The 18,222-nt window shown below is 47.3% G+C and overlaps 1 protein-coding gene across 1 annotated transcript in view; it reads left to right on the forward strand.

Moving 5' to 3' along the window:
* Positions 1-7,162: 7,162 nt before the first annotated feature.
* ARHGAP35 (Rho GTPase activating protein 35) overlaps positions 7,163-18,222 on the forward strand; it is a 31,000-nt gene continuing 19,940 nt past the window's right edge. Inside the window, exons 1-2 of the mRNA XM_075847715.1 lie at positions 7,163-7,419; positions 15,989-18,221. Of these exons, the coding sequence (XP_075703830.1) occupies positions 16,192-18,221 (2,030 nt within the window). The 5' untranslated portion in view covers positions 7,163-7,419; positions 15,989-16,191. The remainder of the gene's footprint in view (positions 7,420-15,988; position 18,222) is intronic.

The raw sequence follows: 18,222 nt of genomic DNA on the forward strand, positions 1-18,222 counted from the left end.
TACATATATCCTGATGTACTCCTCACATATTACATATACCCTGATGTACTCCTCACATATTACATATACCCTGATGTACTCCTCACATATTACATATATCCTGATGTACTCCTCACATATTACATATATCCTGATGTACTCCTCACATGTTACATATATCCTGATGTACTCCTCACATATTACATATATCCTGATGTACTCCTCACATATTACATATATCCTGATGTACTCCTCACATGTTACATATATCCTGATGTACTCCTCACATATTACATATACCCTGATGTACTCCTCACATATTAGATATACCCTGATGTACTCCTCACATATATCCTGATGTACTCCTCACATATTACATATATCCTGATATACTCCTCACATATTACATATACCCTGATGTATTCCTCACATATTACATATATCCTGATGTACTCCTCACATGTTACATATATCCTGATGTACTCCTCACATATATCCTGATGTCCTCCTCACTTATTACATATATCCTGATGTACTCCTCACATGTTACATATACCCTGATGTACTCCTCACATATTACATATACCCTGATGTACTCCTCACATATTACATATACCCTGATGTCCTCCTCACATATTACATATACCCTGATGTACTCCTCACATATTACATATACCCTGATGTACTCCTCACATATTACATATACCCTGATGTACTCCTCACATATTACATATACCCTGATGTACTCCTCACATATCACATATATCCTGATGTACTCCTCACATATTACATATATCCTGATGTACTCCTCACATATTACATATACCCTGATGTACTCCTCACAGATTACATATACCCTGATGTACTCCACACATATTACATGTATCCTGATGTACTCCTCACATATTACATATATCCTGATGTACTCCTCACATATTACATATATCCTGATGTACTCCTCACATATTACATATCTCCTGATGTACTCCTCACACATTACATATACCCTGATGTACTCCTCACATATTACATATACCCTGATGTACTCCTCACACATTACATATACCCTGATGTACTTCTCACATATTACATATACCCTGATGTACTCCTCACACATATTACATATACCCTGATGTACTCCTCACACATTACATATACCCTGATGTACTCCTCACATATTACATATACCCTGATGTACTCCTCACATGTTTCATATTACCCTGATGTACTCCTCACATATTACATATATCCTGATGTACTCCTCACATATTACATATATCCTGATGTACTCCTCACATATTACATATATCCTGATGTACTCCTCACATATTACATATATCCTGATGTACTCCTCACATATTACATATATCCTGATGTACTCCTCACATATTACATATACCCTGATGTACTCCTCACATATTACATATATCCTGATGTACTCCTCACATATTACATATATCCTGATGTGCCCCTCGCATATTACATATACCCTGATGTGCTCCTCACATATTACATATATCCTGATGTACTCCTCACATATTACATATATCCTGATGTCCTCCTCACATATTACATATATCCTGATGTACTCCTCACATATTACATATACCCTGATGTACTCCTCACATATTACATATACCCTGATGTACTCCTCACATATTACATATATCCTGATGTACTCCTCACATATTACATATACCCTGATGTACTCCTCACATATTACATATACCCTGATGTACTCCTCACATATTACATATACCCTGATGTACTCCTCACATATTACATATACCCTGATGTTCTCCTCACATATTACATATACCCTGATGTACTCCTCACATATTACATATACCCTGATGTACTCCTCACATATTACATATACCCTGATGTACTCCTCACATATTACATATACCCTGATGTGCTCCTCACATATTACATATATCCTGATATACTCCTCACATATTACATATATCCTGATGTACCCCTCACATATTACATATATCCTGATGTACTCCTCACATATTACATATATCCTGATGTACTCCTCACATATTACATATATCCTGATGTACTCCTCACATATTACATATATCCTGATGTCCTCCTCACATATTACATATATCCTGATGTACTCCTCACATATTACATATACCCTGATGTACTCCTCACATATACCCTGATGTACTCCTCACATATTACATATATCCTGATGTACTCCTCACATATTACACATATCCTGATGTACTCCTCACATATTACATATACACTGATGTACTCCTCACATATTACATATATCCTGATGTACTCCTCACATATTACATATACCCTGATGTACTCCTCACATATTACATATACCCTGATGTACTCCTCACATATTACATATATCCTGATGTACTCCTCACATATTACATATACCCTGATGTACTCCTCACATATTACATATATCCTGATGTACTCCGCACATATTACATATACTCTGATGTACTCCTCACATATTACATATACCCTGATGTACTCCTCACATATTACATATATCCTGATGTGCTCCTCACATATTACATATATCCTGATGTACTCCTCACATATTACATATATCCTGATGTACTCCTCACATATTACATATACCCTGATGTACTCCTCACAGATTACATATATCCTGATGTACTCCTCACATATTACATATACCCTGATGTACTCCTCACATATTACATATACCCTGATGTACTCCTCACATATTACATATACCCTGATGTACTCCTCACATATTACATATACCCTGATGTACTCCTCACATATTACATATACCCTGATGTACTCCGCACATATTACATATACTCTGATGTACTCCTCACATATTACATATACCCTGATGTACTCCTCACATATTACATATATCCTGATGTACTCCTCACATATTACATATACCCTGATGTACTCCTCACATATTACATATATCCTGATGTACTCCTCACATATTACATATATCCTGATGTACTCCTCACATATTACATATATCCTGATGTACTCCTCACATATTACATATATCCTGATGTACTCCTCACATATTACATATATCCTGATGTCCTCCTCACATATTACATATATCCTGATGTACTCCTCACATATTACATATACCCTGATGTACTCCTCACATATACCCTGATGTACTCCTCACATATTACATATATCCTGATGTACTCCTCACATATTACACATATCCTGATGTACTCCTCACATATTACATATACACTGATGTACTCCTCACATATTACATATATCCTGATGTACTCCTCACATATTACATATACCCTGATGTACTCCTCACATATTACATATACCCTGATGTACTCCTCACATATTACATATATCCTGATGTACTCCTCACATATTACATATACCCTGATGTACTCCTCACATATTACATATATCCTGATGTACTCCGCACATATTACATATACTCTGATGTACTCCTCACATATTACATATACCCTGATGTACTCCTCACATATTACATATATCCTGATGTGCTCCTCACATATTACATATATCCTGATGTACTCCTCACATATTACATATATCCTGATGTACTCCTCACATATTACATATACCCTGATGTACTCCTCACAGATTACATATATCCTGATGTACTCCTCACATATTACATATACCCTGATGTACTCCTCACATATTACATATACCCTGATGTACTCCTCACATATTACATATACCCTGATGTACTCCTCACATATTACATATACCCTGATGTACTCCTCACATATTACATATACCCTGATGTACTCCGCACATATTACATATACTCTGATGTACTCCTCACATATTACATATACCCTGATGTACTCCTCACATATTACATATATCCTGATGTACTCCTCACATATTACATATACCCTGATGTACTCCTCACATATTACATATATCCTGATGTACTCCTCACATATTACATATACCCTGATGTACTCCTCACATATTACATATATCCTGATGTACTCCTCACATATTACATATATCCTGATGTCCTCCTCACATATTACATATATCCTGATGTACTCCTCACATATTACATATACCCTGATGTACTCCTCACATATCACATATATCCTGATGTACTCCTCACATATTACATATATCCTGATGTACTCCTCACATATTACATATACCCTGATGTACTCCTCACATATTACATATACTCTGATGTACTCCTCACATATTACATATATCCTGATGTGCCCCTCGCATATTACATATATCCTGATGTGCTCCTCACATATTACATATACCCTGATGTACTCCTCACATATTACATATACCCTGATGTGCTCCTCATATATTACATATATCCTGTGTCGTTTATAAAATGGGGTGATTTACGGGGGTTTGTATTGTATAGCCCCTCAAAGCCACTTCACAACTCACCTTCCCCTGTAATAACGGCCTTTGGAAATGTTCTTAAAAAAGTGAGAAATTGCTGCTAAAGTTCTAATCCTTGTAACGTCCTAGAAAAATAAAAGGACGTGAAAAAAGTGATGCCAACATAAAGTAGACGTTCGGGGAATGTTAACTAGTGACTATCAGGGTATGTTCACACGGCTGGAAACGCCCAGAAAAACGGCTGACAAATCGGAAGCAGAACGCCACCAAACATCTGCCCATTCATTTAAATGGGAAATACGGCGTTCTGTTCCAACGGGGCATTACTTTACGCCTCATTTTCAAATAACGGCACGTAAAAAGACGCCTGCGAAAAAGACACCCGCGAAAAAGACACCCGCGTAAAAGACGTGCATGTGACTTATTGGGACATTTTTGGAGCCGTTTTTCACGGCCGTAAAAAACGCATCAAAACGCAAATTACTAAAAGAATGGCTGAAAATCAGATGTTTTCCCTTGAAGTTCCGTATTTTCAGCCGTATTTTAAGCGTGTGAACAGAGCCTAATGTGTGGTAACCATCTGTTTTACAAGAAGATACATTTATTAGGGGTCAGATTACTGTAGGGGAGGGTAGATTATCAGGGAGCAGATTACTGTAGGGGAGGGGAGATTATCAGGGGGCAGTTTACTGTAGGGGAGGGGAGATTATCAGGGGGCAGATTACTGTAGGGGAGGGTAGATTATCAGGGAGCAGATTACTGTAGGGGAGGGTAGATTATCAGGGAGCAGATTACTGTAGGGGAGGGTAGATTATCAGGGAGCAGATTACTGTAGGGGAGGGTAGATTATCAGGGAGCAGATTACTGTAGGGGAGGGGAGATTATCAGGGGGCAGTTTACTGTAGGGGAGGGGAGATTATCAGGGGTCAGATTACTGTAGGGGAGGGGAGATTATCAGGGGGCAGTTTACTGTAGGGGAGGGGAGATTATCAGGGGTCAGATTACCGTAGGGGAGGGTAGATTACCGTAGGGGAGGGTAGATTATCAGGGGGCAGATTACTGTAGGGGAGGGTAGATTATCAGGGAGCAGATTACTGTAGGGGAGGGTAGATTATCAGGGAGCAGATTACTGTAGGGGAGGGTAGATTATCAGGGAGCAGATTACTGTAGGGGAGGGGAGATTATCAGGGGTCAGATTACCGTAGGGGAGGGTAGATTACCGTAGGGGAGGGTAGATTATCAGGGGGCAGATTACTGTAGGGGAGGGGAGATTATCAGGGGGCAGTTTACTGTAGGGGAGGGGAGATTATCAGGGGGCAGATTACTGTAGGGGAGGGTAGATTATCAGGGAGCAGATTACTGTAGGGGAGGGTAGATTATCAGGGAGCAGATTACTGTAGGGGAGGGTAGATTATCAGGGAGCAGATTACTGTAGGGGAGGGTAGATTATCAGGGAGCAGATTACTGTAGGGGAGGGGAGATTATCAGGGGGCAGTTTACTGTAGGGGAGGGGAGATTATCAGGGGTCAGATTACTGTAGGGGAGGGGAGATTATCAGGGGGCAGTTTACTGTAGGGGAGGGGAGATTATCAGGGGTCAGATTACCGTAGGGGAGGGTAGATTACCGTAGGGGAGGGTAGATTATCAGGGGGCAGATTACTGTAGGGGAGGGTAGATTATCAGGGAGCAGATTACTGTAGGGGAGGGTAGATTATCAGGGGGCAGTTTACTGTAGGGGAGGGGAGATTATCAGGGGTCAGATTACTGTAGGGGAGGGGAGATTATCAGGGGGCAGTTTACTGTAGGGGAGGGGAGATTATCAGGGGTCAGATTACCGTAGGGGAGGGTAGATTACCGTAGGGGAGGGTAGATTATCAGGGGGCAGATTACTGTAGGGGAGGGTAGATTATCAGGGAGCAGATTACTGTAGGGGAGGGTAGATTATCAGGGAGCAGATTACTGTAGGGGAGGGTAGATTATCAGGGAGCAGATTACTGTAGGGGAGGGGAGATTATCAGGGGTCAGATTACCGTAGGGGAGGGTAGATTACCGTAGGGGAGGGTAGATTATCAGGGGGCAGATTACTGTAGGGGAGGGTAGATTATCAGGGAGCAGATTACTGTAGGGGAGGGTAGATTATCAGGGAGCAGATTACTGTAGGGGAGGGTAGATTATCAGGGAGCAGATTACTGTAGGGGAGGGGAGATTATCAGGGGGCAGTTTACTGTAGGGGAGGGGAGATTATCAGGGGTCAGATTACTGTAGGGGAGGGGAGATTATCAGGGGGCAGATTACTGTAGGGGAGGGTAGATTATGAGGGGGGCAGATTACCGTAGGGGAGGGTAGATTACCGTAGGGGAGGGTAGATTATCAGGGGGCAGATTACTGTAGGGGAGAGTAGATTATCAAGGGGGCAGATTACCGTAGGGGAGGGTAGATTATCAGGGGGGCAGATTACTGTAGGGGAGGGTATATCATTACACGGCTGTATATTATAATACAATATGTTCAGGGGGTGGATTAGTTAGATTGGGGCATGTTATTAGACGAGACCAGATTATTGAGGGCGATCTGGACGGGTATGTCACGTCAGACATTGTGATTCCGAGTTTAGTGTTCGGATGGATCGGTTATAAATAAAGTTAACATCAGAAAAAAAACACCTCAAGGACTCTGTGGTACCAATATGGCGTCTGATTACTTCCGGCGCCTTCAGAGGAATGGCGGAGCATGGCGATGAGAGTACAAACATGGCCGACTTCCGGAGGCGCTACCGGCGCGCCCCCGACACCCTTTCTCCTTTGGTCGTGCCCGCGCCCGCGCGCCCGCCGGAAGGAAGGAGCCGCCATTACAGGAGGAGACTCCCGAGTCACCCGGAAACCGCGGCCGGGGATCCGCCGTCACCCGATTCACCCGGATATACGAAGCGGCCGCGGCCTCTATCAGAACTGAGCCGTGCGCAGACTCAAGGAAGCCGCATCTAGGCCGCACTCACCCCGGTCACAAGGAGACTCCCGGAAGCCGCGGCCTCATCCACGCCCGAGAGCCAGACGGGTGAGAGCGCTGACAGCTGACCCGGGCGCGACTGCGCTTACATGAGGCAGGACCCCATACACCCGAGTACTGATGCCGCAACACCCGACATGGAACTAACGCCCTATTGTGTCCACTCCTATAACACAGGACACCACATAGACTGTACATACATTATATATACTACACCCGAGTACAGAGCCCGCAACACCCGTCATATGGGGAACACCCGAGTACTGAGCCCGCAACACCCGACATACAGGGAACAACCGAGTACTGAGCCCGCAACACCCGTCATATGGGGAACACCCGGGTACTGAACCCGCAACACCCGACATACAGGGAACAACCGAGTACTGAGCCCGCAACATCCGACATACAGGGAACACCCGAGTACTGAGCCCGCAACACCCGACATACAGGGAACACCCGAGTACTGAGCCCGCAACACCCGACATACAGGGAACAACCGAGTACTGAGCCCGCAACACCCGTCATATGGGGAACACCCGGGTACTGAACCCGCAACACCCGACATACAGGGAACACCCGAGTACAGAGCCCGCAACACCCGACATACAGGGAACACCCGAGTACTGAGGCCGCAACACCCGTCATATGGGGAACACCCGGGTACTGAACCCGCAACACCCGACATACAGGGAACACCCAAGTACAGAGCCCGCAACACCCGACATACAGGGAACACCCGAGTACTGAGCCCGCAACACCCGTCATATGGGGAACACCCGAGTACTGAGCCCGGAACGCCCGAGTACTGAGCCTGCAACACCCGACATACAGGGAACACCCGAGTACTGAGCCCGCAGCACCCGACATACAGGGAACACCCGAGTACTGAGCCCGCAACACCCGACATACAGGGAACACCCGAGTACTGAGCCCGCAACACCCGTCATATGGGGAACACCCCAATACTGAGCCCGCAGCACCCGACATACAGGGAACAACCGAGTACTGAGCCCGCAGCACCCGACATACGGGGAACACCCCAATGCTGAGCCCGCAGCACACGACATACGGGGAACACCCCAATACTGAGCCCGCAGCATCTGACATACGGGGAACACCCGAGTACTGAGCCCGCAGCACCTCGACATACAGGGAACACCCGAGTACTGAGCCCACAACACCCGACATACAGGGAACACCCGAGTGCAGAGCCCTCAACACCCGACATACAGGGAACACCCGAGTGCAGAGCCCTCAACACCCGACATACAGGGAACACCCGAGTACTGAGCCCGCAACACCCGACATACAGGGAACACCCCAATACTGAGCCCGCAGCACCCGACATACAGGGAACACCCGAGTACTGAGCCCACAACACCCGACATACAGGGAACACCCCAATACTGAGCCCGCAGCACCTGACATACAGGGAACACCCGAGTACTGAGCCCGCAGCACCCGACATACAGGGAACCCCCAGGTACTGAGCCCGCAACACCCATCATACGGGGAACACCCGAGTACTGAGCCCGCAACACACGACATACAGGGAACACCCCAATACTGAGCCCGTAACACCTGACATACAGGGAACACCCCAATACTGAGCCCGCAACACCCGACATACAGGGAACACCCGAGTACTGAGCCCGCAACACCCGACATACGGGGAACACCCGAGTACTGAGCCCGCAACACCCGACATACGGGGAACACCCCAATACTGAGCCCGCAACACCCGACATACAGGGAACACCCGAGTACTGAGCCCGCAACACCCGACATACGGGGAACACCCGAGTACTGAGCCCGCAGCACCCGACATACGGGGAACACCCCAATACTGAGCCCGCAGCACCCGACATACGGGGAACACCCCAATACTGAGCCCGCAGCACCCGACATACAGGGACCACCCGACATGGAACTAACGCCCTATTGTGTCCACTCCTATAACACAGGACACCACATAGACTGTACATACATTATATATACTACACCCGAGTACTGAGCCCGCAGCACCCGTCATATGGGGAACACCCGAGTACTGAGCCCGCAACACCCGACATACAGGGAACACCCGAGTACTGAGCCCACAACACCCGACATACAGGGAACACCCGAGTACTGAGCCTACAGCACCCAACATACGGGGAACACCCCAATACTGAGCCCACAACAGCCGACATACAGTGGACACCCGGGTACTGGGCCCGCAACACCCGACATTCAGGGAACACCCGGGTACTGAGCCCACAACAGCCGACATTCAGGGAACACCCGAGTACTGAGCCCGCAACACCCGACATACAGGGAACACCCGAATACTGAGCCCGCAACACCCGACATACAGGGAACACTCGAATACTGAGCCCGCAACACCCGACATACAGGGAACACTCGAATACTGAGCCCGCAACACCCGACATACAGGGAACACTCGAATACTGAGCCCGCAACACCCGTCATACAGGGAACACCCGAGTACTGAGGCCGCAACACCCGACATACGGGGAACACCCGAGTACTGAGGCCGCAACACCCGACATACGGGGAACACCCGAGTACTGAGGCCGCAACACCCGACATACGGGGAACACCCGAGTACTGAGGCCGCAACACCCGACATACGGGGAACACCCGAGTACTGAGGCCGCAACACCCGACATACGGGGAACACCCGAGTACTGAGGCCGCAACACCCGACATACGGGGAACACCCGAGTACTGAGGCCGCAACACCCGACATACGGGGAACACCCGAGTACTGAGGCCGCAACACCCGACATACGGGGAACACCCGAGTACTGAGGCCGCAACACCCGACATACAGGGAACACCCCAATACTGAGCCCGCAACACCCGACATACAGGGAACATCCGAGTACTGAGGCAACAACACCCGACATACAGGGAACACCCCAATACTGAGCCCACAACACCTGACATACAGGGAACACCCGAGTACAGAGCCCGCAACACCCGACATACAGGGAACACCCGAGTACAGAGCCCGCAACACCCGACATACAGGGAACACCCAGGTACTGAGCCCACAACACCCGACATACAGGGAACACCCGAGTACAGAGCCCGCAACACCCGACATACAGGGAACACCCGGGTACTGAGCCCACAACACCCGACATACAGGGAACACCCGGGTACTGAGCCCGCAACACCCGACATACAGGGAACACCCGGGTACTGAGCCCGCAACACCCGACATACAGGGAAAACCCAATACTGAGCACACGACACCTGACATACAGGGAACACCCGAGTACTGAGCCCACAACACCCGACATTCCTGGAACACCCGGATACTGAGCCCACAACACCCGACATACAGGGAACACCCCGATACTGAGCACACGACACCTGACATACAGGGAACACCCCAATACTGAGCCCACAACACCCGACATACTGGGAACACCCGGGTACTGAGCCCACAACACCCGACATACAGGGAACACCCCAATACTGAGCCCGCAACACCCGACATACAGGGAACACCCCAATACTGAGCCCGCAACACCCGACATACAGGTAACACCCCAATAATGAGCCCGCAACACCCGACATACAGGGAACACCCGGGTACTGAGCCCGCAACACCCGACATACAGGGAACACCCCAATGATGAGCCCGCAACACCCGACATACAGGGAACACCCCAATAATGAGCCCGCAACACCCGACATACAGGGAACACCCGGGTACTGAGCCCGCAACACCCGACATACAGGGAACACCCGAGTACTGAGCCCGCAGCACCCGACATACAGGGAACACCCGAGTACTGAGCCCGCAGCACCCGACATACAGGGAACACCCGAGTACTGAGCCCGCAGCACCCGACATACAGGGAACACCCGAGTACTGAGCCCGCAGCACCCGACATACAGGGAACACCCGAGTACTGAGCCCGCAGCACCCGACATACAGGGAACACCCGAGTACTGCGCCCGCAGCACCCGACATACAGGGAACACCCGAGTACTGAGCCCGCAGCACCCGACATACAGGGAACACCCGGGTACTGAGCCCACAAAACCCGACATACAGGGAACACCCGGGTACTGAGCCCACAACACCCGACATACAGGGAACACTCGGGTACTGAGCCCACAACACCCGACATACAGGGAACACTCGGGTACTGAGCCCGCAACACCCGACATACAGGGAACACCCGAATACTGAGCCCGCAACACCCGACATACAGGGAACACCAAGACTACTGAGCCCGCAGCACCCGACATACAGGGAACACCAAGAGTACTGAGCCCGCAGCACCCGACATACAGGGAACACCCCAATACTGAGCCCGCAACACCCGACATACAGGGAAAACCCGAGTACAGAGACCGCAGCACCCGACATACAGGGAACACCCGAGTACTGAGCCCACGACACCCGACTTACAGGGAACACCCCAGTACTGAGCCCGCAACACCCGACATACAGGGAACACCCCAATACTGAGCCCGCAGCACTCGACATACAGGGAACACCACAATACTGAACCCACGACACCCGATATACAGGGAACACCCGGGTACTGAGCCCGCAACACCCGACATACGGGGAACACCCCAATACTGAACCCACGACACCCGATATACAGGGAACACCCGGGTACTGAGCCCGCAACACCCGACATACGGGGAACACCCCAATACTGAACCCACGACACCCGATATACAGGGAACACACTATTGTCACCACATATAACACACCGGACAGACTGGTGGTAGTTGGGCGCTCATAGGTTGCTCGCCAAGATATAATTGATGGGCAGCTTGTGGGCTATTGACAAGTGTCGGTTGGTGGTGACGGGCAGGCTGGCGGCGGTTGGTGGGTGACGTTGGATTATTCGGCTCGGGGTTCTTGTACTTTTCCTCGGGGGGCGATGTCGGCGGGTGTGTCCCGGTTCCCTGTGTTTTTGGGAGATCCCGTGTGGGTGTAATACTGAGCAATGTGCAGGTCTCGGGGGAGGGTTCAGATGTAGCTGGACAAGTGCTGCCCCTCGTGGGTCTGTGTCTGGATGAAGACCCCTCAATGCTGCCCCCCCCCCCCGTTACCCCTCTTGGGGCCGGGTTCTGCCTGACGTCAGTGATTTCTGCCATTTTCTTCTCTTTTTGGCACTTTCTCCAGTTTTTATTGATTTTTATCCTTGTGTGTAAATCTCCCCGTCATGTAAGTGATCGAGGCCGGCGGGGAGGCACGCGGTCACTTTCTGGGGGGGATGGGCAACCTTTGGCTCTTTACCATGGTGCATTGTGGGCGAGGGAGCTGACGAGGAGTCCGGCTGGTGGTCACTGTTACCTCATTGGTATTTGCTGTGGGTTTCTGTGACAGACGTCACTTTCCAACAAGTGAAAACCAAAGAGATGCCCAGTAAATATGAGCCCCGGCACCGTCCACGCGTCGTCCGGGAGATGTTCATTCCTCGCAGGGGTCATTCAGCTTTCCCAGACTCCTGAAAATGAACATCGTTCTGGCCTAAGAAAGGACTCGCGCGCGTTATGTCCGAGCCAAGATCAGCATGACGACGCGTGTCCCTAATAATCCCGGCCGCACGACGCAGTCCTCGATCCAGTGTACGCCAAATACCACGGGCGCCAGGTGGAGCCCATATACTTATATACTGTTCTGATGCAGCGCAGTTATTCCCCTCGCTGACCGGAGGCTCTGAGCGCACGAGAAAGAGATTTTATACCAAAAATCAGGAATAAATTAGAAAAATATCCAAGAAACATCAGAGAAGCCGACACTCGGGAATATAATAATGACCCTATAATCGTAACGTCGCCATCGCTGGGTTATTAGAACATATCGGAGACTTCATCTGTACACGTTATTGTTATTATATATTATTCTCGCTCCGGTTACATTGTTATATGTTGTTGTTGTTGTTATATATTATTCTCGCTCCTGTTACATTGTTATATGTTGTTGTTGTTATTATATATTATTCTCGCTCCGGTTACATTGTTATATGTTGTTGTTGTTATTATATATTATTCTCGCTCCGGTTACATTGTTATATGTTGTTGTTGTTATTATATATTATTCTCGCTCCGGTTACATTGTTATATGTTGTTGTTGTTGTTATATATTATTCTCGCTCCGGTTACATTGTTATATGTTGTTGTTGTTGTTATATATTATTCTCGCTCCGGTTACATTGTTATATGTTGTTGTTGTTATTATATATTATTCTCGCTCCTGTTACATTGTTATATGTTGTTGTTGTTGTTATATATTATTCTCGCTCCGGTTACATTGTTATATGTTGTTGTTGTTATTATATATTATTCTCGCTCCTGTTACATTGTTATATGTTGTTGTTGTTGTTATATATTATTCTCGCTCCGGTTACATTGTTATATGTTGTTGTTGTTGTTATATATTATTCTCGCTCCTGTTACATTGTTATATGTTGTTGTTGTTGTTATATATTATTCTCGCTCCTGTTACATTGTTATATGTTGTTGTTGTTATTATATATTATTCTCGCTCCGGTTACATTGTTATATGTTGTTGTTGTTGTTATATATTATTCTCGCTCCGGTTACATTGTTATATGTTGTTGTTGTTGTTATATATTATTCTCGCTCCGGTTACATTGTTATATGTTGTTGTTGTTATTATATATTATTCTCGCTCCGGTTACATTGTTATATGTTGTTGTTGTTGTTATTATATATTATTCTCGCTCCTGTTACATTGTTATATGTTGTTGTTGTTGTTATATATTATTCTCGCTCCGGTTACATTGTTATATGTTGTTGTTGTTATTATATATTATTCTCGCTCCGGTTACATTGTTATATGTTGTTGTTGTTATTATATATTATTCTCGCTCCGGTTACATTGTTATATGTTGTTGTTATTATATATTATTCTCGCTCCGGTTACATTGTTATATGTTGTTGTTGTTGTTGTTATATATTATTCTCGCTCCGGTTACATTGTTATATGTTGTTGTTGTTATTATATATTATTCTCGCTCCTGTTACATTGTTATATGTTGTTGTTGTTATTATATATTATTCTCGCTCCGGTTACATTGTTATATGTTGTTGTTGTTGTTATATATTATTCTCGCTCCGGTTACATTGTTATATGTTGTTGTTATTATATATTATTCTCGCTCCTGTTACGTTGTTGTTGTTATTATTATTATATATTATTTTCTCTCCGGTTACATTGTTATATGTTGTTGTTGTTGTTATATATTATTTTCTCTCCGGTTACATTGTTATATGTTGTTGTTGTTGTTATTATATATTATTCTCGCTCCGGTTACATTGTTATATGTTGTTGTTGTTATATATTATTCTCGCTCCGGTTACATTGTTATATGTTGTTGTTGTTATTATATATTATTCTCGCTCCGGTTACATTGTTATATGTTGTTGTTGTTATTATATATTATTCTCGCTCCGGTTACATTGTTATATGTTGTTGTTGTTATATATTATTCTCGCTCCGGTTACATTGTTATATGTTGTTGTTGTTATTATATATTATTCTCGCTCCGGTTACATTGTTATATGTTGTTGTTGTTATATATTATTCTCGCTCCGGTTACATTCTCTCATGTTTCCTGGGTTATTGGTCACAATTATTCTTTTTATTTTCTGGGATTAAATTCTTAGTAATAAAAAAATAACCCCAAAAAAAAGAACCTTCCATAATTCTCTAATATCCGGTGTCCGTAGATTTCACTTTTTACTTTCTGGGCTTTTAGTTTTTGACACAATATTTTCCAGACTTGGAGTCGGGGTATCCGAGAAAAATAACTTGTAGGGAATGGGAGCCCCATAATTGTTCAGGGTGGGGGGCTGCTCCTCTCTGTCCCCCCAGTACTGGTCCCTGACCACACGGTGATGATCCCTGGGGCAGCAGGAAGTAATAGGGGGAGGGGCGCCCCTGACATCATGCTGGTGCCGTACAGGAGGGGCACATTGTGCGCACTTCTTGTGTTTTCCGCTCCGGACATCTTTGGACGGCTTTGGTTTGTTTTCAGACGCTCGGCGGTCCCGCACTGACCTCTCCGTACAAGTTCATAGCAAGCAAATGGCGACCACCGCTAAAAGTTCAGCGGCAAATGAAAATGTTTTGTTTTCATTTGTGACCGTTTCAGTCGCCGTCTGGAGCCCAGTAATGATTGCGCTCTCCGCTCACACATTCCTACAGAACTATATAGATTTACCACTCATGACTCTGAGGAAGCTGGGTGGGCATCTCTGGAGGGGTTTTTGGCGGCCATATTGGTTGTCATCCATAATGAAGAAACGGACGGTTGGGTTCGGCTGCTTTCTGTGGGGTGTTTTTGTCCTAGCGACATGGCGGACGCTACGTTACGTTATTTGTGTTGTCGCGTCCCTTTGTATTATTCAGACCTTCAGCTTTCTGATTGGTGTCGGAGATGTGGAGCGCTCGTCTATATGGGCGGCTGTTGTGTATTTTGCGCTTTGCCTCCCATTTCCCGCGGTGTGAATATTATGTGTCGTCTCCGTTGCGGTTTTGTATAATTTCTTGCTCCTCTCGTGTCCTTGTTACTTGTGATGCTGAATGTGTGTTTTTATTTTGCAGATTGCCCCAGATGATGACGATGATGATGAGCGCCATGTATGGCCGGCGCGGTGGTGACCCCAGGACCGCAGCCTCCTCCTAGTAACCTGTGTGTGAGGAAGATCCGGCCGATCACCACGTCCTGGCGGACAGTCTGTGCATGGAGCGGTATTACCCAGCCTCACCCCGGCAGGCATTGATGTGGGCAGGATGAGCGCTGCGCCATGATGATGGCACGGAAACAAGATGTGCGGGTGCCCACTTATAGCATCAGTGTGGTGGGCCTGTCCGGCACCGAGAAGGAGAAAGGCCAGTGCGGCATTGGAAAGTCGTGCTTGTCCAACCGATTTTTACGCCCCAGTGCGGACGACTTCCACTTGGACCACACGTCCGTCCTGAGCACCAGTGACTTTGGGGGCCGTGTTGTGAACAATGACCACTTCCTGTACTGGGGGGAGGTCACCCGTATTCTGGAGGATTGTGTGGAGTGTAAGGTGCATGTAGTGGAGCAGACGGAGTTCATAGATGACCAGACGTTCCAGCCTCATCGCAGCACCGCGCTGCAGCCGTACATCAAGCGCGCCGCATCCGGTAAACTTGCCTCTGCCGAGAAACTTATGTATTTTTGCACCGATCAGCTGGGACTGGAGCAGGACTTTGAGCAGAAACAGATGCCTGAGGGTAAACTGCTGATGGACGGCTTTCTGCTGTGCGTCGATGTCAGTCGCGGTATGAATAGGAATTTTGAGGACCAGCTTAAGTTTGTATCTAACCTGTACACTCATCTAGCCAAGACCAAGAAGCCGATTGTACTCGTCCTGACCAAGTGCGATGAAGGAGTGGAGCGATACATCCGTGATGCTCACGGGTTTGCGTTAAACAAAAAGAATTTGCAGGTGGTGGAGACGTCAGCCAGGTCCAATGTCAACGTGGACCTGGCCTTTACTGCCCTGATACAGCTGATCGACAAAAGCCGGGGCAAGTCCAAGATCATTCCTTACTTTGAGGCATTGAAGCAGCAGAGCCAGCAGAGCGCAGCCGCCAAAGACAAGTATGAATGGCTGGTGGGACGAGTGGTCAAGTCCCACAACGACACGTGGCTGAACGTCAGCCGGCGCATTCAGAGCTGCAGCGAATATCAGGATTACGTGTATTTGGAAGGTACCGATAAAGCCAAGAAGTTATTCCAGCAGCACATCCAGCGGCTCCGGCAGGACCACATTGAGCGGCGGCGCAAGGCGTATTTGTCGGTGCTTCCCCGGGCTTTAGATGTCCTTGTGCCGGACCTTGTGGAAATAGACCATCTGAGCTGCACCAAAGCAGCCAAACTGTTGGAGTCCAAGCCTGACTTCTCCCATTGGTTTGTGGTTCTTGAGGACACCCCGTGGGATCTGACCAGTCACATAGACAACATGGATGATGACCGAATACCTTACGACCTTCTGGAGACCGTGCACGCTGCGGATGTCTATTGCAGTCATCTTGAAAAACTAAGGAATGCAAGAAAGAAATTGGAGATGAAGAAAGCCTTCAAAGAGAACCTCGCTCTATCTCCATTCATCACTCCCGGGAAGCCCTGGGAAGAGGCTCGTAGTTTTATTATGAGCGAGGAGTTTTATCAGTGGTTGGAGGAGCCGGTCTATATGGACATCTATAGTAAGCACCAGAAGGAGATCATTGACAAAGCCAAGGAAGAGTTCCAGGAGTTATTGTTGGAGTATTCCGAGCTGTTCTATGAGCTGGAGTTGGATGCCAAGCCCAGCAAAGAGAAAATGGGGGTTATCCAGGAGGTCCTGGGCGAGGAGCAGCGGTTCAAGGCTCTGCAGAAGCTGCAGGCCGAGCGAGACGCCCTAATCCTCAAACACATCCACTTTGTCTATCATCCCACGAAAGACACTTGCCCCAGTAACCCGTCTTGTGTAGACACCAAAATCGAGCAACTTATGAGCTCCAGGTGCCCGTACCCTTATGACCGGCTCTATAAAGACCCCAATGTAGACAGAATCAACCTGGTGATCCTCGGTAAGGACGGTTTGGCGCGAGAACTTGCTAATGAGATCCGTGCGCTCTGCACCAATGATGACAAGTACGTGATAGATGGGAAGATGTACGAGTTGTCTTTGCGTCCCATTGAGGGCAACGTGCGGCTGCCGGTCAACTCGTTTCAGACCTCGACCTTTCTGCCTCATGGATGCCTCTGCCTTTACAACTCCAAAGAGTCTCTGTCCTATGTAGTGGAGAGTATTGAGAAGAAC

The sequence above is a fragment of the Rhinoderma darwinii genome (genome assembly GCF_050947455.1).
Source record: "Rhinoderma darwinii isolate aRhiDar2 chromosome 8 unlocalized genomic scaffold, aRhiDar2.hap1 SUPER_8_unloc_1, whole genome shotgun sequence".
Taxonomy (NCBI): Eukaryota; Metazoa; Chordata; class Amphibia; order Anura; family Rhinodermatidae; genus Rhinoderma; species Rhinoderma darwinii.